At 44.7% G+C, this 22,567-nt stretch overlaps 2 protein-coding genes across 8 annotated transcripts in view; one reads left to right on the forward strand and one right to left on the reverse strand.

The window, feature by feature from the left end:
* Nucleotides 1-22,316, forward strand: part of LOC131219067 (TIP41-like protein) — an 89,719-nt gene extending 67,403 nt beyond the window's left edge. For 2 of the 7 annotated variants that reach the window (XM_058214050.1, XM_058214049.1), the window contains 5 exons: nt 322-456; nt 1,288-1,387; nt 21,473-21,506; nt 21,623-21,712; nt 21,928-22,162. In XM_058214050.1, coding sequence (XP_058070033.1) covers nt 322-456; nt 1,288-1,387; nt 21,473-21,506; nt 21,623-21,665 — 312 coding nt within the window. In that variant the 3' untranslated portion in view covers nt 21,666-21,712; nt 21,928-22,162. The other 5 variants (XR_009157985.1, XM_058214044.1, XM_058214048.1 and 2 more) reach the window with 5 other exon arrangements.
* Nucleotides 20,535-21,422, reverse strand: LOC131219068 (zinc finger protein 4-like). The gene has a single exon (XM_058214051.1). The coding sequence runs from the start codon at nt 21,245-21,247 to the stop codon at nt 20,657-20,659; it is 591 nt and encodes a 196-aa protein (XP_058070034.1). The 5' UTR covers nt 21,248-21,422; the 3' UTR covers nt 20,535-20,656.
* Nucleotides 22,317-22,567: the final 251 nt, after the last annotated feature.

Consider the following 22,567-nt stretch of genomic DNA (forward strand, 5'->3'; position numbering starts at 1 on the left):
AGGTATGAACGAAAGAAAAAATTCCTGTTTCTGGTATTAAAATGGCAGCTCTTCTATTAGTTGGTTCTCTTCTTCCTTTATTGCATCAATAGAGATGACATATTGAATTGGTGGTCTGATTTTGTATATGTAACTATTGTTTTTCTTTTGATCTTTGTTCTTGTCTACCTTACTGAATCAAACCGTTCCTCTCTCTCTCTCTCTCTCTCTCTCTCTCTTGTTTTTGAAAGGTCTGAATTGAACTGTTCTCATGGAGGGATTTGAATGGCCCATGTTGTAACTTATTGCTTTATCTAGTCATCGATTTAATTTTTCTTGCAGCTTAGAGTTGACGGAGTACTTATGAGATTAAGAGACACTCGAATGTACTGTGCTTTTGGAAGTGATAACAGAGAAAAGCCCATTATTCTTCGAGAGAGCTGCTGGAGAGAAGCCACATTTCAAGAATTATCTGCTGTAAGTATCTTCATGGATTGGCTTTCTGGCTACATGTAAGGTAGTACTCTTTTATGTGGTTGGGTTAAATGACTACCTCTTGAATTGCTTCTATTCCTCTTGTGGCTCTGCTTTGTTAGACTTCCTGGCTAACTTCTGAGATTTTATTTTATTTTTTGAAAGATTAACTTTTGAGAAAAATATTCAGTGGTGAACTCAAATATCTGAGTTATTCAGCACTCAGTGTTCGTCATTGTGCTACACATGTATGTGATGGTCTCCATCACTATGGTACACATGTATGTGATGTGGACCATTCATTTGTTGGGCTTTGGCATGGGTTGTAGGTGTGCCCAAAGTCACTGTCAGGTCATCCTACCCACAGATTGGATGATTTGATAATAAATGTGCAAACAAGTTCCAGCCAATGGTTAACATTCAAATGGCAGAAGTCTTCCAACTTCCAAATAGATAACTTGGATCATCTGACATTTGTATTTTATGGCCCATTGTCAGAAGGGCCTAGCAAATGAATTGTCCACATTTCATCCATATGACCACATACTCTGATTGAGATCTCGATAACAAACTTAAATATTAGCATTTACCACAGGATGTTTTTATGAAGTTCTTTTATATCATGCTGCACTTAGATGTCTTCTTCTCTCTGGCTTCTCATATGCTGTTGATTCACATTGATAAACACTATCAATTAAATGCCTCAAACATTTTATTGATGGTTGCTTATGTAGGTGTTATTATTGACCCATGACAAGATTTGCTGTCTGCTTGTATTATCTTTCTGTAGGAAATGCTTTCAATTTCTAACTGATGTTTCTTATAATCATGCAGAAAGGCTTTCCTTCTGATTCTGCTGCATATGGCGACCCAAATCTCATTAATCAGCGGCTATCCATCATTATGCATAAGACCCAAAAGCTGAAAGTCCCTGGTAATCTGTAGCCAACCCATTGTACCCCCATCTTTTTGGAAAGCTTTCTAGCTTCATGAAGAAGCCATTGTCAATCAAGTTATGCCATGTTTTTGGTTATAGTGGGGTTGAGATAGTCCTTTTATGCTGAAAAAAATGTGCAATTTAACCAGTACTTTAAAACTAAACTGTTGATTGAACCGGTGAAGCTGTGTTGTCCAAACCAGTCGATTGCCAATTTGGACTGTTCAAAACATAACATTATGATGCAGGACATGAAAATTAAATATGATATGTGAGATTTTAGGCTTAAGATCATGTTAGTTCAGAAACAATTATACAAATTCCATATCCCACATGAAAGTCCAAACATTCAATTAAGCGGAATCTATGCGGGTCCAAGCCTACACATGATAGGGTTGGATCAATAAAAATTATGAACCAAACGATACTCAAAGATAAGAAATAATCATCCACACATGCATAGTAATCAGTCCCTAATCCAAGGGATTCACCAATTTCAAATCAAGGAACCCTAGGATAAGAAAAAGGGCATAAAATTGGAGATTTGAGTAATTTAGGGTTAGGTTTAGGGATTTTGGGTGAAAGCGAAGTGAAAGAGAGGAGAGAGACGAACCAAAGAAGTACTGCATGCGTGGACAGCAACAATGGCCCAGACGCACGTGCGTGTGATTTCGGTCGTACGTGTGTGGGGCCCACTATTCAGAAAAAGGCCACCTTGGCCCTGGTCGGCTAGGGATAGACTCCAAAACCCCTAAATCTCAGCTTGATCCGATGTACAGTTTGTGCGCGGTGCTTCGTCGAAATTTCAGCCCTCGTGTAAGGCCAGATTCTGAAATTCTGATGTGGGAAGGAGAATTGCTGCAATAGATGATTGATTCGAAGTATAGATGATAGGGTGAGATGAAAATAAGGGATGGTAGAAGATGGGTAGTAGAGATGACGATGGTTGGGGGCGAATCGGGATAGATGTGGCTTCGTACCATGGTAGTTAACCCTTCGATGAAGGGAGTGTTCGCACCCAATTAGGCTTCACAACTCAGAGAGTAGGAAAACGCAGAATTTTTATTAATCTTCAATGAATGAAAAAAAGCTACAAGGGGTGCCTATTTATAGGAAAACCCTATACCTTAAAACTCGCGCCATGTGTGCAACTTATTACTTAGCGATGAAGTAAACCAAAATAGAAACTAATAAAAGAAATCTAAAGCGTCCATGATGTTCTAAATAACATTAATAAGCAAAACCTAAAATACGAAATTAATCTGACTAGTGGGCCATGATCATGAGATCCCATGATAGGATTTTCTTGACTAACGGACCCACTCTTTTCAATCAAAACTTCGTCTTCTACCTAGGAGGCCCTCCCTGGACGTCATCATCGATCCAGATCGACGGTGGGGCCCTCCTTCTGGCGTATGTGCGTAGGGGGGGCGTGACTGCGTGTGTGCGCATGATGTCCCCATCACATTATCACCATTCTTAAAATTTACATGACCCCCCCTCCCCACATTTGTTTTCATGACTTTCTTTCTCATTCGAGTCACTATTTATTTGTTCATTGATGCACGACCAATTCGGCTGTTGGGATTGGATCATATTCGTTGAGCTGATTGATCCAAATAGTTTTTAAGTCCTCAAGTGGTTTGAATCAAACCAAACTAGAAAGTTCTCCAATTTGGGTTGTACCTTTTTGGGCTGAACAATATAGTCTGGTTTTCAAAATACTAGATTTAACATCCCTCTTTTGCTTGCTTTATATTTTGATTATTGAAATAATTTATTAGAAAAATCTCAAAAGGGAAAAAAAGTGAGAGCGAGAGCCAAACACTGTCATGGTGAATGCAATCACAGTCCACTAAGATCTCCTAATGTCTAAGGTTGCATTTTGGATTTCTCATAATCATAACACAAGGTTGTTTTACTTCTTGTTTCAATTACCCTTTGATCAAGAGTTAGCACAAAGTCATAGATAACCACAATTGTCTTCGGATGAGCTACTTTAAGTACCTTATGTGAGTTCAAGTTGCTTTAGAAATCTCATGAGTATTGAAAGGGAAGACATGATAATAGTGTTTGTGTTTATAAAAAAGACACATTTCCATAAGAGGGTAGGATTCCCATGCCCTTAGCCCATGAAGTTAGGAAGCTTCTTTCCAAGGACCTACCCAAGGCGACACTCCTGGTCCTACTCTGGAATCGCATTGCTTCCCCTTCCTAGACATTTTCTCTACTGTTTCAAACTAACATTTCTCTTTTTGACTCACAACTTTCTGCTGCTAAGCCATGAAGCATGTTTCATTTTCTGTTGGACTCAGAGAACTAAAAGTGGTCAATTGGTAACATTTTCGGTGGTTTTCCATGGTATCCAACTTGTTATACATGGATTTGAACCCTAAAATTGGACCTATTGAAAATTCAGGTTGGGTTTGGGTGCACATTTTGACCCATTTAAAAATCGGATTGTGTTGGATACCTAATATGGTACCTGTTAATATTTAATATTAATGTTATATGCACATGCAAGCACGCATACACACAACCATATATATATATATATATATATATTTTAAAATGATTAATATAACTAACTAAAAATTTGGGAGTTATCTGATAATCTGATAAGAGATGGTTTAAGCAAACACTTAGAAATCATACTTGTGGCATGCATTAATTCAAATTTAGCCATTGGCATTGTTGATCCCACTGTAGAAACTCAAACTGACCTGAAACCGGCCGCAACCTGAACAAACCTGACACATATAGTCCCTAAAATCAATGGCACCCAACAAGTGCACACACCCTATTGCATTCCATCTGGTACCTTAAGGATGATGCTCGGACCTGAACCTAACCCCCTTTATGTGGTTTTGGATATGGGTATACTAGTACCTGATGATGCAGGACAATTAACCACTTGCTCTAAAAGCTCAAACTGTTAGAGTATGACGAATTAATTCCTTTATCTCATAGCCCTAGCCCCACATCTCATGGGTTAAGACCTTGGCCGAGCCCCCCCTCGTGGGTCCCAAATCACATCGGTACCGCCTCACACGGGCCGCCCACCCCAAGTGTCCCCGCATCCCACAGGCTACCCCACTTGAGCCTGGTGTGAAATGCGCATTAATCACCCTCGATGAGGAGTCTCGAGCACGAGACCTCCCCTGTGGGCCCCGCCTACCCCAAGTGTGCCCCTGCATCCCACAGGCGACCCCACTCGAGCCCGGTGTGAAAATGCCTATGCATTAATCACCCGCAGTGAGGAGTCTCGAACACGAGACCTCCTGCTCGGATACCAATTTGATGCAAGACTTGAGCCCGATGTGAAATGCGCATTAATCACCCCCGATGAGGAGTCTCAAACATGAGACCTCTCCCGTGGGCCCCGCCCATCCCGAGGGTGCCCCTGCATCCCACAGGCGACCCCACTCGAGCTCGATGTGAAAATGCACCTGCATTAATCACCCTCGGTGAGGAGTCTCGAACACGAGACCTCCCGCTCGGATACCAATTTGATGCAGGATAATTAACCACTCGCTCTAAAAGCTCGAACTGTTAGAGTATGCCGAATTAATCCCTTTATCTCATAACCCAGGCCCCACATCTCATGGGTTAGGACCTCGGCCGAACTCCCCTCGTGGGCCCCAAATCACATGGGTACCGCCTCACATGGGCCGCCCATCTCGAGTGTGTCCCTGCATCCCATAGGCTACCCCACTGGAGCCCGGTGTGAAATGCACATTAATCACTCTTGGTGAGGAGTCTCGGACACGAGACCTCCCACATGAGCCTCGCCCACCCCAAGTGTGCCCCTGCATCCCACAGGTGACCCCACTCGAGCTCGGTGTGAAAATGCCCTTGCATTACCTGACCTGTTGATAGGCCTGATAAAACTTGTCAACATCAATAATTCTTGTGGCAAGAACGTGCCAGAAAGTCCACCATGGAAAAGCCCACTGGTTTATGTTTGGAAGATCTAGGCACCATTCTAAAGCATTCAAGTTAGGGAGGAGTCTTAAGAATAGGAAGGGGGGGTATTATCTTAGATTTTTCCCGGCCTTCAGCAGTGGTTCAGTATATCAAAGCAAAAACTATAATTGTGAAGGATTATGAAGTCTCATCACTTGAGTTTCTTGCCCTAATGTCAAGGAAGGTGGCCCCAAAAACCCTTTTTGAGTGATTAGTGAGATAGAAAAACTGTGGATGCTTTTTGGCATAGAAAGACAAGGGAGTTAGTTTCAAGGTGAAACATGTTGCTTTCCTCGGTTCTTGAGTGAAGCTAATTATATAAGATCGTTACCATAAGAAAAATGACAATGTTGGCACATGGTGGTGTTGGAAAGTCTTTCCCTTTGTTATAATATGTTATTCGTTTAAAAGAAGTTTGGAAATTAATTATAGGGAAAACAGGAACTCAAAAATGCATTTTCAGCCATTTCTATAGTTTGCTTAACATGCAAGTTATTTGCTCCACTGTGGAAACATGAAAAGGTTTATGACTTCATGAATCCAAGATCAGTTACGACCTATGAACAATGAGAGCCTTAAAAAAAAAAAAAAAAAGATCTTTCCTGATTAATATTTGAAAGGTATTGTTGATGCCACTATCTAGACGTTCTTGCTAGACCGCTCTGTACCTGTTAAAGAAAACAACAATGGAGACCCTGACTATAGCAGGGGACCCTCTGAAGCCAAAGTTAGAGAAGCAATCTGGGTCTAGTAGTACTAGGGTTTTTGTACATACCTTTTACCATAGGTAGGGCTCTTATTTATAGCCCTTTGGTGCTTAGTTATGTATATGGTAATGAATCTTCTATACAATATCCTCGGTGTGATTCTTGGCGAAGATGATGCAGGACAATTAACCACTTGCTTTAAAAGCTCGAACTGTTAGAGCATGGCGAATTAATCCTTTTATCTCATAGTCCAGGCCCCACATCACATGGGTTAGGACCTCGGCTGAACACCCCTCGTGGGCCCCAAATCACATGGGTCACCCACCCCGAGTGTCCCCGCATCCCACAGGCTACCCTACTCGAGCCCGGTGTGAAATGCGTATTAATCACCCCCAGTGAGGAGTCTTAAACACGAGACCTCCTCCATGGGCCCCAAATCACATAGGTCACTCACCTCGAGTGTGTCCCCACATCCCACAGGCTATCCCACTTGAGTTCGGTGTGAAAATGCTTCTGCGTTAATCACCCCCGGTGAGGAGTCTCGAACACGAGACCTCTTGCTCAAATACCAATTTGATCCAAGACAATTAACCACTTGCTTTAAAAGCTCGAACTGTTAGAGCATGGTGAATTAATCCTTTTATCTCATAGCCCAGGCCCCACATCGCATGGGTTAGGACCTCGGCCGAACCCCCCTCGTGGGCCCCAAATCACATGGATCACCCACCCTGAGTGTGTCCCTGCATCCCACAGGCTACCCCAGTCGAGCCCGGTGTGAAATGCGTCACCCTTGGTGAGGTGTCTCAAACACAAGACCTCCCTCGTGGGCCCCAAATCACATGGGTCACCCACCTCGAATGTGTCCCCACATCCCACGAGCTACCCCACTCGAGCCCGGTGTGAAAATGCCCCTACATTAGAATATCTTGGGGGAATTGATCCTCCTCATACACAAAGAAGATCTCCTGGTGGTCGGCTCCTAAGGAGGTCACAGTCGACAGTTGATGCTGACCTCTTAGTTGAATTGGTCAAAGTCTTGCAGACCGAGCTGGACCGTTGATTGTGGTCGGGACCTATCTTTGAGGTCGGGTTGGCACTTATCTGAGATCACTGATTATGCTTGGTGCTCGAGCTATTCGTGGAGGTCGTTCTCGGAAATCCAGATTGAGATCTTACTCGATCTCTTCTTTCGAGCTACCTACCTTCCGTTTTCTATCTCATTCCTTGGTTTCTTGGTCAATCCGATTTTACCCATAACAGTAGCCCCCCTACTTCCGAGTGCTCTTTAGAAGATCGGGAAGTAAATTGAGTTGGAATGACATCTAAGTGTGATGCCTCGCGCAGAAGAAGTTGGGAGGTCGGATTCATCTATCATTAATGAAGGAAGAGAGAAAGGCGGCTAATGTGGGGATCAAGGAGGATCCTCCAATGATCGTGACAAGTTGTTCGATGAGGCATGCGCTGGAACGACACCTCTTCGTCTTTCGGCGAGTAGCATATGGACACGTGCCTGTATCTCGATAGTCGGGTCGGTCCGCGAATTGGCAGCTGCCACTTGGAGGGAGGCGTGAGCTGTAATGCCTCTTCGGATTGCGGCATTGAATGCGGGCAATCACCTAGAAACCCTTTCATTTGCTCTTCTGCCTCTACTGCTCTCTTTGACTACCGAAGTAGGTGATTTTCGGTAAGTCAAATTCCTGTTACTCTGGCCTCTTCTTTTCTTCTTCTTCGGCCATCTTTGTTATTCTTTCTTTTCTACATTTCTTTTCTTGGTCAGAATGTCGGACATTTCTGACAAAGTGTCGATATCCGAGGCATTCTGAAAGCGTGGACTCTCGGTTGGGCGCTCCCTCCGAGCCTCAGTTTCTGGTGCCAAGTGGCCGGGAAGAAACAATAGTGCTTGCCCCAATAAGGCCATAGCTCAATCTGCCACGGGGCCGCCTTGGGATGTCAGCCCTTTTGGGTCGAGGTTATAAGGTGCTAACTTGGTTCGGATCAGGGCAGAGTACCAAATTCTAGAGTCTGTGGTGCTTTGACCTCTCGAACTCAGTGAAGTCCCAGGCCAGCCTCACGAAGGCGAGGTGGTTATATATGTGGTCGCCCTTCAATGCAGTCTTCGACTTCCCGTTCACCCTATTGTATGGGAGGTCGCGCACCACCTGAGGTTGGCTCCAGGCCAGATCATCCCGAATGCTTAAAGGGCCTTGCTCGGGACATACATCTTATGGCATCAGGTCGGGCATATCAAGCTGTCTGCCGAAGATTTTTTGTAGCTATATAGAGTGAAGGCTAGCCCTAGCCATCAGGGTTGGTATTATTTTTCCACATGGGCGAACAAGGGTTAGGTCCTTATCACCGACAACTCGTCCTCCAACAATCGCTGGAAGGACAAGTGGTTCTTCGTGTCAGGAGAGTGGGAAGCCCCAGCGGCTGAGGTGGCCAAGTTGCGTTCTCGGGTCCCCACCGAATTTACTTGCCCAGGTCGGAAGCAACCGAGCTGTAGATTTGCTATTTTTATTTTTGTCTTATAGCTGTTTTGTTGACCATAGTCGTGTTCCTTGTAGCTCTTCCTTGGAAATAGCCCCAACTCTTAGAGCTACAACTCCACCAAGTTAATCACGCAAAGGGGCAAGGCGCTGCTGAGAGAAATTGGTTAGGTCCTCATCACCGACAACCCGTCCTCCAACGAGGAAGCTGATCACTCAGTCTTTCTACCAGTCCAGCTTGTCCTTGGTCGAGCCAAGAGATAAGTGGTAGTTGGTAAAAATTTTCTTTTAAACTTTTCTATTAAGATTTTATCCTTTCATGCCTGACTTGGGTATCTTGCTGTGCAGATATGACCGATCTTCCTCATCCCGCAAAAAGGATCGGGATTCCTTCTGGGTCCGATCTGGGCCATTTAAAGAGGACAGGCAATATGGTCCGTTCCTTCAGCGCGTCGAGGAGGGTTCTCCACTGTTTCAGAGGATAGAGCAAAGGTCGTCCTCGAAGGGCCAGCAGCTGAGCAGCTGACTCTGGTCGCGGTAAGTGGGGCATCTTGGGCGGCTTCTCCATGCGAGATCCCTCCTCAGCTAGTGACTCTAGAGGTTGTAGATCTGGAGCCATCCCCGACAGGGGAAGAGGCTCCCCCTGTTGAGGAGCCCTCCCTTGGTCAGGCCCAACAGGCCGAGGAGGGTGATACATCGGGGCATCAAGCTTCAGAGGCCAATACGTCGGGCCCCTTACCCCTGGGCTACCATATGGGTCTCCTCTCCCAGTGGGCGGCTAGACACGCACCAGAGGAGGACATCGCCGCCTTACTAGATGTCCACCCAATGGTTCTTCTGGGCGACATGGCGGTCACCTTTTACAAAGTAGATCCTCCCCCCTTTTTTTGATATGTCGTTCTCTTTCTTCGATTTTCTTTCTGGCTGTCCTTTGTTTTTGTGTCTTCTTTCAAACCGTTCCCGCCCTTCTAGCTTCCCGCCGATCGTTTCGACAAGTGGGACAAGGCTTCGAGAAGATGGAGGTAGATCTTTAGGCCAAGGTCGCCGAGCTTGAAGTCGTTGCAACTACTAGAGATGCAACTATGGCCCAAGCAGAGGCTCTCCAAGGGGCCCTGCGGATATCTGGGGAGGAGCGAGCGACTTTGGGGATCCAACTAGACAAAGCTCAGCAGAAGGAGGCCGCATTGTGGGCCGAGTCGAAGGGGCTGAAGGCGTGCCTCTCAATCTCTGAGGGGGAGCGGGTCGAGGTGGAAGCCAAGGCCGCGAGGTTGGAGGCCGAGCTGAAGGCTAAGTTAGCAGAGACTGTGGCCAAATTGGCAGAGGTCGAGGGCCAAACTGGCTGAGGTCGAGGCCTCCATCCCGACGGTTCGGGTGGCTGCATTGGAGGCATATAAGACCTCTGGGGAGTGGGCCGAGGAGGAAGAAGTGTACTTCAGCTTCGGATATGAGCGGTGCTAGGAGGACATCAGGCAAAGCTATCTAGAGCTTAATCTAGATAGCTTGGGCGACAAATCTCTTGAAGACCCGGCCCCCGCTGAAGTCGAAACCGAGCAGCCCCCCTCTCAAGTCAACTGAGCCTTGCCACCCCCTATCATACTTGTAAAATATTTCTTGTTTTTTGTTGTAATGACTTTCCTTTTATCAATAAAAAGATAATTTTTTTTGCCATGGTTGTAGTGTATGTTTTTCTTAAGTAGATTTAGTAGGTCGAACAAAGTAGAGTGCATAGGCCGAGCAATGTAGGTTTGATAAGTCGATTATGTAGTAGATCATGCACAATAGAATTAATATGCCGACCACTTAGTAGTGGGTTGAGCAGTCGGTAGGAGGACTTTCTTCCCTTAAACTAAGGGAAGTCCTCATAGTTGATCGCGTAGCTTGGATAGTTGAGAATAATATTTAAAAGAAATTCTCTTCCCCTAACTTGGGGAAGTTCTTTTATTGTAGAATTCGCAAAAATAATAGACAGAAAATAGTAACAATGTCCTGAGCACCTTTTTTCCTTTGAGAAGGGAGGTCGCTCTTAGTCGGTTCAACTCATATCAAGTAGATCGGTCAGTTGACGTGCTCTTTAGGACTTTTCGAGTCCTCAAGAATAGTAGATCTTCAAATGCTGTCCATCCATGTCCTGGAGTCGATATACTCATAGCTGCGTCGTGCTCGTTATCTTGTAGGGTCCCTCCCAGCTCGGCCCCAACGTCCCTGAGTTGTGCTCCTTGGTGTTATGGAAGGTTTCGCGAAGGACCAAGTCTCATACTCAAAATCTTTGCACCTTGACCCAGGAATTGTAGTACTGGGTGACATGTTGTTAAAAGCGGCGATCTTCAATTGTGCTCGTCCCCTTTCTTCCTTGAGTAGGTCCAGACTTAGGGCCATCTGCTTAGCATTTTGACTTTTGTCGAACGATTCGATGCGTGCAGTTGGAAGCCCCACTTCGACTGGTACTACGACATCTACGCTGAAGGCCAAGGAGAAAGGAGTCTCCCTAGTTGATGTTCGAGCAATTTTTCAGTATGCCCAGAGGACATGTGGTAGCTCCTTGGCCTAGGTCCCTTTAGACTTCTCGAGCTTGGTCTTAAAGTGATTTTTTATGATCTTGTTAACTGCCTTTGCCTGTCCATTGGCCTGCGGATGTCAACGTGATGAGTAGGCGTTGCAAATCCCGAGTCTTTCACATAGACCTCAGAATCGCGTTGTCGAACTGCTTGCCATTGTCCGAGACAATAGTATGCGGGATTCTATATCTGCAGATGATATTCTTTCAGACGAAGTCAGTAATCTTTTACTCGGTGATTTTGGCTAACTGCTCGACCTCGACTCACTTGGTGAAGTAGTCAATTGCTACATCAGCGAACTTGGTCACCCTTGCCCATAGGTAGCGGTATTATGATGTCAATTCCCCATCAGGCGAATGACCAGGCGTCGGTCAAAGGGGTTAGCTACTCGGATGGCTGTCGAGGTATCGCGGCGAATCGTTGGCATTTGTCACACTTCCTCGCGCATTGCTTGGCGTCCTCATGGATGGTCGGCCAATAGTACCCTTGTTGAATCACTTTGTGGGCGAGTGCTCTCCCACCTGAACGGTTGCCATAGACCCCTTCATAGATCTCCCTCAGAACATATTTAGCTTCACAAGGTCGAATGCATCTCAGGTAGGGTAAGGAGAATCCTCTTTTGTAGAGGAAATCCCCTATCATGGTATACTGAGCTGCTCTGCTATGAATTCTGCGTGCCTTGAGTTTGTCGTCGGGTAGCTTGTTCTGCTGGAGGTAGCTTATGATTGGGTCCATCCAGCTTGGCGTCGAGGTGCCAGGAAGTGCTTCCTCCGATTCAGGTCGGCCGATACTGGGATGGGGCAAGAACTCAATCGGAATTAATTTGGATGTCATCGTCAGCTACGACAACTAATTTTGCTTGAGCATCTGCTCGAGAATTTTCTGCTCGGGGGACCAAGGTGACTTCTCATTTACTGAACCTGCCAATGAGTTCTTTCGCTTTTTGTAGGTAGGCGATCATCTTCTCTCCCTTCGCCTAGTACTCATCGGCAACTTGGTTGACGATGAGCTGGGAGTCGTTGTGGATCTTCAGGGCTCGGCCTCCCATAGCTTTCGCTAGCTTGAGCCCGGTAAGGAGTGCCTCGTATTCCGCCTCATTGTTGGATGTCAAGAACCCAAATCTCAAGGCATACCATGTGCAGGTCTGGTCGGGTGTCACAAGGATTATCCCTACCCCACTGCCTTTTGAATTGGAAGACCCATCAACATGAATGGTCTATGCTCGCGGGTTGGTTTCCTCCTTGGTTTCCTCGGTTCTTCAGGGAGCTCGGTATTGGTGAACTCGACAATGAAGTCGACCATTGCCCGCCCTTGATAACAGTTCGGGGTCGGTACTCGATGTCAAATCTGCCGAGCTCGATCGCCCACTTCGTCAATCTCCCTGATACTTCAGGTTTTTAGAGTTCTTAACGGAGGAGTTGATTGGTCGGGACCACAACAGTGTGGGCCCGAAAGTATGGGCGAAGGCGTCACGACGACACGATCAAGGCCAGCGCGAGCTTCTCGATGTCGAGGTATCTGGTATTAGCTTGAACCAATGCCTTGCTGACATAGTAGACATGGAGCTGTTTGCCTCCGACCTCTCGTATCAGGGCCGAGCTAACCGCTGCAGCTGAGACTGCCAAGTAGAGTAACAACGACTTTCCATGCTCGAGCTTGGAAAGGAGTGGGGGTGACCCCAGATACTGCTTGAGCTACTGAAAAGCTTGCTCACATTCGTCGGTCCATGTCAGCTTTGCCTTGCCCTTCAGTTGTTGAAAGAACGGGAGGTACTTGTCGGTAGCTCTAGAGATGAACCTGTTAACGGCTGCGATTCTGCCCATGAGACACTGAATATCCTTTGTAGTTTTGGGCGAAGTCATGTTCAACAATGCTTGGATCTTGTTGGGATTTGCCTCAATTCCCCTTTGGTTGACCAAGAAATCGGAGAATTTCCTGAGTTAACCTGGAAGGCACATTTGCTCGAATTTAGCTTCATCTGATACTTCTTCAAGATGGTGAACATTTCTTCGAGGTCAGCCACATGGTTTCCCGCCCTGATGCTCTTGACTATCTGTTTCGACAAGAAACGAATGTGGTTTGATAGGGGAAATCTCATTCATTAATTAACAAAGAAAATATAAGAACATTCATAATCATAGATTTCATTAATTCTGAGTTTCAATTACATCCTTGTGTTTCCCTTGATTCTGAAACAAAGTACAATGAATCTGTGCAATGAAAGAAATGATCATCAATTCAATAGCGATTTCGGTAGCATTTCAGCATATTTGATGTCCGTTAGAGTGATAAAGGGGTTATGCGGGTCTAAGATCCTTTGCTTCGAGTCGACACTTGAGAGGCATATAAATCGAAAATCGAATTGTGAAGGGAACCCTCAAAATTGCAAAGCACGGGGCTATTGAGGCCTTTTATTGCATGACCGCACAACAGACCCATCAAATCCGCACAACACTATTCACCGTGCAACAGACCCATCTATTCCGCACCACACTATTCACCGCGTAACACTAATCATGTGCCCCATACCTGCTCCTCTCGTTGGAACATCTAATGATGCAAATAAGAGGGGGAGGGGGTATTTATAGGTTTTCACATGTATGAGGCATTGATTTACGTGTCATGAGCCCCATTTCGCGCAACACTATTCACCCGCGCAACTATTCATCGCACAACACTATTCACACGCAACACTATTCATGCGCAATAGATTTTCCAGAGAGAGGGATGATGGAGAGAGGGCCGCGCAAATGGGAGAATGGTGTGCAATGGGAGATCCAAGGAGAGAGAGAGAGAGAGAGAGAGAGAGAGAGAGAGAGAGGGCCGCGAAATGGGCAGGGCTACCTATCTTGGATCCTTGATGCGCAACAAATCAAACTGCTATTGACTCATGCATTTTTTGTGCCCCAACACTATCATATCGTCTACATAGACTTCCATAAAGTGTCCGATCTACTTAGCGAACATCTTGTTGACAAGTCGTTGATACGTTGCTTCGGCGTTCTTCAAACTCGAAAGGCATGACCGTGTAGCAGTAAAGCCCCTTGTCGGTGACGAAAGTCGTTTTCTACTGGTCATGCAAGTACATCGCGATCTGGTTATAACCTGAGTAGGTGTCCATGAAGCTAAGGAGCTCATGCCCTGCCTTGTTGTCAACCAGCTGGTCGATCTTCGGGAGAGGAAAATTATCTTTAGGGCACGCCTTATTCAGGTCCATGTAGTCAACGCACACCCACCATTTTCCATTCGACTTCTTCACTAGCATGACGTTTGCTACCCAGTCTAGATAGTAGATTTCTTTGATGAACCTGGCCGCAGCCGCATCTATCCGAGAAGAAGCTGTCCGAGAAGAAGAAGAAGAGGAAGAAGAAGAAGAAAGAGAAGAAGAAAAGAAAGGAAAAAGGTAAGTTTTTTTTTTCAAGGCCCGCAACAGCCGTTACGGGTCACCGTTACGGTCACAGAATTCCGTAACGGCCATTTCGAACACGCATCACGTAATAGTGTCAGCCGTTACCATTATGTATCGGCCGATGCGGTCGTATCATAACGGACATGGGACACCTTGCCAATGATGGCATACCTCTTTGGTTCGAATGCTTGTCGCTTATGCCTCACTGGTCGATAGTCGGGGTAAACGTTCAGCCTGTGAACCATCACCTCTGGTTTGATGCCAGGCATGTCTTGATGGGACCATGCAAATATGTCGACATGTCGCTTCAGTAGATCGACGATCTACTCTCGCTGACCTGGGGCTAATAATGAACCTACTTGAATCGTGTGGGTCAGGTCGATCTCGCAGAGGGGTATAGTTACCAGGTCTTTCACAAGAGACCCTCTTTCAGCTGATTCTTCTCAGGGGTCGCGAGATGTGATTGCCATTGTTTGTTATTGTGATTTTGCCCTTACTGCCATGGAGTAGCACCGTCGGGCTTCATGTTGATCACCTTTGACTTGTCCGACACTATGCTCGGCCGAGAATTTCATGACAAGGTGGTAGGTCGACACTACTGCTCTCATGACGTTAAGGGATGGTTGTCACAGAATGACGTTGTAGACAGAAAGACAGTCGACTACGAGGGAGTCAATCATCACAGTAGTCTGGTTGTGACCCTCTCATGCGGTCACAGGCAGAAGTATACTTCCTTCGGAGGTAACCTTCTCTCCTGCAAACCCAAGCAAGGGAGTTTGGACCGCACGTAGTCGGGATCTCCCGATCCCCATCTTGTCGAAAGCGGCAGCGAAGAGGATGTCAGTCGAGCTACCGGTGTCCACCAATATACGGTGCACCTTGTGGTTGGCCACTATCATGTTCATCACCAGGGCATCGTTGTGTGGATGGTGGATTCCTCAGGCGTTCTCCTCGGTAAAGGTCAAGTTGCAGGGAATCAATTTATGATCCTTTACAGCCTTACTTGTGAGATTAATGTGATGCTTTGAGTTGCTGCTATTGATGCTACAAGCATGAGCCCTGCGAGATCTGTTTGAATCTCCACCTCCTGCGGGTCCTCCGAATATTGTGTCGATCTCGTCCGTTTCTTCGTTGTCATTCTTGTTGCCTTATTGCTCGTCTCTCTGGTTTGGTCGTTTGTCCCTCCTCTTGTGGACGTACTCCCGCAGATATCTGTTGCAAATGAGGGACTCGATCTCTTCCTTGAGATTGAAATAGTCGACAATGGTGTGGCAGTGGTCATGGTGGAAGTGACAGTACTTCCGTTTTTCGACGTTGGATTTCATCCTACTCGACCATTTTAGGTTCCTCTTGCCGCAAACTTCCATAAGGACTTGTTTAGGAGTAACATTTAGAGGAGTGTAAGAATGGAACCTTCTCTTCAGACGTCGGTTGGGGTGCTGACCTCTGCTTGGGTCGTCGTCCCTTCTCCTCTTGCTTCTGACATTAGGTGGCTCCCTTTCTTCTTTGTGCTTTTTCTCCTTAGCCGAGTTGCTTGTGCTTCGAGTAGCTTTTCACGAACTGAAGAGTTAATATGCATTAGAGTATTTCTGTGCTCCGTTAGGGAGATTGACCAAAGTGGTCAGGGGGTTCTTACCAATCAAGAAGAGGAACCTCCCTTCCCTTTAGCCGAATATCATGGCGGCCTTTGCTATGTGGTCTGAATAGCTGTCCACCTGTACTACTTCCGCGTTGAAGTGGATGATGTAGTCCTTCAGCAGCTCGTCTTCCATTTGGGTAATGGTGAGGAAATGAGTCGCTGGTTTCCTCCTATCGTTTCTGCCAATGAACTGAGTGATAAAGGTTTTGGTGAGCTGGGCGAAGGAGCTGATAGACCTCGGCATCAGCTGCTTGTACCACTTTCATGCTACTCTTGACAAGGTCAAGGAGAATGCTCGGCACATCACCGTACCGGTTGCACCGCGTAACCCCATCCACGCTCTATAGGGCTCCAAATGCTTGGTCGGATCCCCGGTTCCAGAGTAGGGAGTAATTTGTCTCATTCAGAATCTCGGCGGAAGTGGAGATCCCATGATATTGTCGGTAAATGGTAACTCTGTCTCCTCCAACATGGCCTCAACTGAGTTCAGGACCCAGGCGCGGTATGTTTGTCGAATGTTGCCGATCTATCCTCGTATCTCCCTGAGCTCAGCCTCCTAGGGGACCTCGTTCTCTGCCATCACTTCAGGAGCCTTCTTGAACCTTCATTTTTCCAGCGTGTGGCATAAGTCGGAGTCGGCAAGCGCGGTAGTTCCTGCAGTGTGGGTGGGTGCATAGCTATGTTGCCCCAGTTGTTGCTTGGCTCTGTGCGAGTCATGGGGAGCCTGCGGTGGTCGAGATTACTTGGTAGATGCGCTTGCTTTTGCTCCATGGTCGGGAGGTGGGTTCTTCCTCTCCAGTATCTGCATTACGCGGTTTATGTTACCAGTTAAGGCCTCGACCTAGTTTTCCAGGGAGATAAGTCGACCTCCCCGATTACAGGACCTTTATGTAGGCGCTGCAGGAGCAGAATCAGCTTGGTGTTGTTAGGGTGGATCTTGAGGGTTTGTAGATTGCTCAACTAGTGCGGGAGCAGTTGCAACGATAGTAGCCAAAGCCCTCTTTCTTCCTTTCGCCATTGTAGAACAACTAGAGATGATAGGTGAGTTGGGAATGGCTTCACTGTCGCTTCCCACAGACGGCGCCAACTGTTGATGCAGCTATCTGGACGTTCTTGCTACACCGTTGTGTGCCTATCAAGATTATTACTAACATGAAAGCATATGACTCGAGCATTCAAATTCTGTTGCCCTTAGTCACAAGATAAAAGGGTTACGTAGTTGCATCACTTCAATTTCCAGCCCTCAAGTCGGGGAAGCTGGCCCTAGAAACCCTTTTTGTGAGTGAATGAGATAGCAAAACTGTTTTGCGTGACAAGATAAGGGAGTTAGTTTCAAGGCTAAATGCCTACTTTCCTAGGTTCTAGTGAAGCTATTTTTCTATGGACCTTAGCAAAAGATGGTGTTTGGTGCTTGGTGGTGTTGGGAATGCTTTCCCTTTGTTGTAACCGGTCTTTGTTTCAACAAAATATGGATAATAGTTTAAACAAAAACTTGAAAAATGCGTTTGTAGGAATTTCTATGCTTTTCTTAACCTGCAAATAATTGACTTCTGTGTGTAAGCATTTAAATGTAAATTATTTCATGAATCCGAGATCAGTTGTGAATACTGAACAATGACAGCCCTTAAGAAAAATAAAGCTCTGTTCTGATTATTATTAATAGCATAAAAGAATATGGCTTGAACATTCAAATTCTGTTGAGAGTTTTTTCCTTTCCTTTTCGTATTCTTTTTAATTTATATAAAATAATCTAATTGGATATTAGTTATTATGTTATAAACCCCACCAATACCTGGCTTGTTATGTGTTATTTCTCTATTGAATTTCTCTCATCGCACCTTACCTGCCAAAAGCAAAGTCATAGACCGACGGTTCAGGATGAGAATCATCATCATCATCTAGATCATCACATATATGGAAGTCTGTCGCAGTTGTAAAACAAAAAGTTTGGGAAGGGGTTGGATTTCGTTGGGGGATGGGTAAAATTAGATTTCGGGAAGATAAGTGGGTAGGAGGGCAGAGTCTGAAAAAACTTTTTCGGCTGAAAGAACTTTTTCCTAAGGTTGACTGGTATTTCCCCTGAGGTAGATCTTAGGGTGTCTAGATGCTTTTCTATTGAGGGAGGGGTAGGCTCCGCCGTGTAAAAGGAATCTGGTGGATGAAGAAATTTCAGATTTGATTAATTTGCTCGGAATGCTTTCAAAGGTAGCTTCGGAAATCTCAGAGCCGAACTTGATGGTGTAGTTAAAAGAAATTTTTAAAAAGTTCTCGGTGAAATCCCTCTATATGTTACTAAGTGGGGATGATTCTTCAGTTGGGGTCTGCCCGATGTCATTCATTTGGCATTATGGTGCACCCTCAAAAGTGGCGGCATTTGTGTGGCTAGTCGGGAGAAGCAACGTTCTAACGGTGGATAATCTCTGTAGAAGAGGTTTCATTCTTCCGAATATATGTCTTTTATGTTTTTGGGTTGATGAATCGGTCGATCATCCATTTGCCCAATGTTCATTTTGAAGAGAAATGTGGGATGACTTCTTCCAAGTTATTCGGAGTTGAATGGGTGATTCTGGGATCTATTGATGCATACTTCTTGATGTGGCATGTCGGGGGGATCGGGAAGATCGGAAGGAAATTTTAGCAGTTAAGTTTGCTCTCGGGTATATGGGCCCTTTGGTTTAAGAGGAATGATCGATGTTTTAGGAATCGTAAGGGACATGTAGTGGAGGTCTTCAAAAGGGCTAAATCCCATGTTCTGGCATGGACACAAGCTCTTAAGATTGTCTCTCACTTGCTGGAATGTTCATAGGATATGTAAATCTTTTTTGGTTTCATACTTGTAAATATTTGACTCCAGCCTCTTCGTATAAAATTTGTAGTTAGGGATGAGAAAGACAAACATATGGTTGGATTTGCCATTACGTGGAAGAAGGTTGAGATGAATGTGCAGCAGAAATCAAGTAGATATTAGTGTTATTAAAAAATCAATTAGATATATATAAATTGATTTTGAAGGTGATACAGTCGAAGCAAGGATATCTGAGCTGAATATAAATATAGATTAGTTTTGAGTGTAACAAACCCCCCAAAAAACAGATAGAACTCATGAACTATTAAAGAGCATATAGGGCAGTCCACATTTTGCATACCACAAGTTAGGGTATGTTCTTTAATGGTAGTTGTAAATCAGTAACCCGAATTAGATTTCTTTTCAAGTTTAAAATAAAAACAAAAAGAAATAAATTTCTTTTCTATTTCAAGTGAATGTTGATCTAATTGAAGAAAGGGAAGGAAAAAGCAGCTGCTGAGAGAACTTGAAAAGAAGGTTCTATGTTTGATTAATGAAGTCATTGATAATGGTAGATGGTGAAGGATCATTTGGGGACAATGAAAGGCTGGAAAAAAGAAATAATTGCTCTTGGCTATACCTAGTTTCCTTAAGACAAGGGTGGACCATGTAGTCCAATGACTTCTTTCACCAATAAACAAGCCTTTGAAGCTGGTAAACCCATCAGCCGTCATTAGCTAAGTGGAAAAGACCGAGCTGCCTCTGAGCTTTGAAAGCCATAAATGAAAACTATTGATCAAACTGGTCACTGCAAACAGGGTCTTCTCCATCTTTTCTTTCTCAGGTAGGTATGTTGGACACTTCCTATGTCTTGCCCATTTCCATCCTTCTGGCAGGTTTGGATACCTCTGTCCTGTTTCTCTCTTTTTATTTAGGTAAGCTGGGTACGTATTTGTTCTCTCTTTTCTCCACTGGTTGGTAAGCTGGCACTTGGGTCCCTTGCCCCTCTCTACAATCTGAAAATCATGGATATGGATCTTGGAGCATTTGCTGATCATGCGCAGTAAAAAGATAGGATCACCATTCATTAAAAGAAGAAGAAGAAGAATGGGATAACCATGCTGGAGTTGAAACCCACAGGTGGTGGCCTATACAGTGGTTTATGGTTTTTTCACTGCTACCAAACTACCACCCCTGGAATTACTAATTTATTTTGGCTACTCATTCTTTAGCATTCTATTCATCCTCGTCGTCGTCATTATCATGCTCATCATCATTCCATGCAAGCTATTCGTTGAGGACGACGGAGAAAACTAGGACTGTGGAATGAAAATAGATGATCTAAAAATCTAAAAATGACTTCAAAGAAATAGATGACCATTCACTGACATGTGATACGCTTTGCTAGCTATTTTGCTAGCCTTGAATGGAAGAGTTGAGTATAAAGTATGTTACTTGGGTTTTCCAGTACCAGGTGAAAAGGAATTCGATCCTCACGTTTTTTTAGATGTACAATGGCAACCTTCATTCCAGGTGGAGGTCATCGTTGATGCTATTTTTTTTAAAAAAATTTTAATTTTTTTTTGGCACAAAAATGTAATTTGATTAGCTTCTGTTGTTGATATTGATGAATAAATGCGAAATCGAACAATAGATGGAACAACAAGAGAGCAACTCATAGTGTTTAATAATAAATTGATGGATCCATGCATGCACGTATCAAAGTCGGAGGCTCAAGTCAAGCTTGGGTGGCTCCGAGTGTTGCTTTGGCAGTGAGGAGCCCATGTGAAAGCTTCCTGGCCACATCAAATCCATTGCTTCTTCAAGTGCGAAGGACGTCCAAGTCGCCCCAAAGCCTGTGGCTGTGTCATCAAATCTCGCAACCATTCTGGCCCCTTCTGCCTGTGGCTTGTGCACTAGTGAGTGGGGCCGAACTCCCAGTGAACGGATAAGTGGGACATTCACTGGAGCATTGATTGGTAGGCCCATCATCATCATCCTCCGAGACCGAGATCGAACCATTCCTCTTTCCCTCTTATGGGCGTTCTGATGCCCGCCCAATGCTTGTGAGCTGAAGAACTTCCTCATGCAGAAGTTGCAAGAGAACACCTTGTTGGAAGGAGGTTTTGATTGGGAATCAGAATCCCCAGCCATTGACGACTCACTTCTGCCAAGGCTTAGACTCAGCCATTCTGCCAAATTATCATCATCACCCAATTCACCATCATAATTGTCGCCAACCTTTGATCCGGCTTTATGGTCGTCCACCCATGTATTGCTTACTTCTTCCTCTCCTCCTTTGAAAATCATCCTCACCTTAATACAATCAGATGAGAAGACGAGAATGATTAAAGGAAGTAGAAATGATAGAGGATCCCTGGGAGGGGGTTCACTGCCCTTAAAAAGGAAGTGAACAAGGAAGAGGAAATAAAACGGAGGAGAGGTATGAGAAGGGATGTGGAAGTGGATATATTTTTTTCTATTTTTATTTCCTCTATCTATAAGTGGCCCAAGTACTGATGCTTGGCATTCCAGGGGCAATGCTTGTGTCATGGTTATTGTTGCTCATGTCAGGCTTCGGATTCCCTATCTTTTTCCCTTTTTTTTTTTTTTTTTTTTTTCTTTTCCCTTCCATCAGGATCACACTAACTTTACCTGGTTCCCTTGGTGTAACTATAATACCAGGTTGACAATCCAACACCAATTCCATCAGCGGTCAATTCTCTAACTAGTATCAACTGCTATGGATTCTTTCCTTCCCAAATAATGCAAGAGGTATAGACGTGCTCACTGAACATGTCCTTTCTGTCTGGGTTCACATTATCTGCAGGTGGGGTCTGTCTTTTTTCTGATCCAGAGCGTTTATCTGGCAGGATCCCCTGTGGAGGTGTCTGATTGTTGGACTTCGATTATTAATTGTTTTGTTTTAACCATATGTTTGCAAGCAACAGTTAGATGCATGGAGTAATACATGGGTGTATTTTCTACAGCATCACCTATCAGATAGATGGCCTGGATCGATGAAAGAGGGGCCCCACCTATATGGAAAGATGATCCGAACTGAAAACACTTGGGAGTTCAGGCCAAGCATTGTGTACTTCCACATGAAGACACTAAATAGATTCTTTAATTTTAACTTTATAGATTTTCAGTAAATAAATTCTTCATAATGACAAGTAGGTACAAAATATTACATAAAATGTCACATAAGGTTTTTTTTTTTTTTTTTTCAAGGGTGAAGAAGATAAAAAGAAAAAAGAAGAAGAAAAGACATCTTACATCTATATATAAAAAGGTTGGCCTTTTTTTTACCATGAGTGAGTGAATGATAAGCTTTGTTGCGGATATTGAACTGAGTGGAGATGCTATTATTTTATCAGATTGCATTTAAAAAAAAAAAAAAAAAAAAAAAAAAAATTCTTGGGGACCCCACTGAAGGTACCAATAATGGAGATAAAAGGTTAGCAGAGGTGGGTGCTCTTCTATAATTTTATTCAAAAAAGTGTGTGTGTGTGTGCGCGCGCACGTGCACACGCGCGTACATATAGGAATATCTATGATGGATGTCTCCATTCAGGGTTTTGGCCTTCTTCGGGAAGTGGGTATGCGTATGTGTATGTACAGTGGGAG

This window comes from Magnolia sinica, chromosome 11, assembly GCF_029962835.1.
Source record: "Magnolia sinica isolate HGM2019 chromosome 11, MsV1, whole genome shotgun sequence".
Taxonomy (NCBI): domain Eukaryota; kingdom Viridiplantae; phylum Streptophyta; class Magnoliopsida; order Magnoliales; family Magnoliaceae; genus Magnolia; species Magnolia sinica.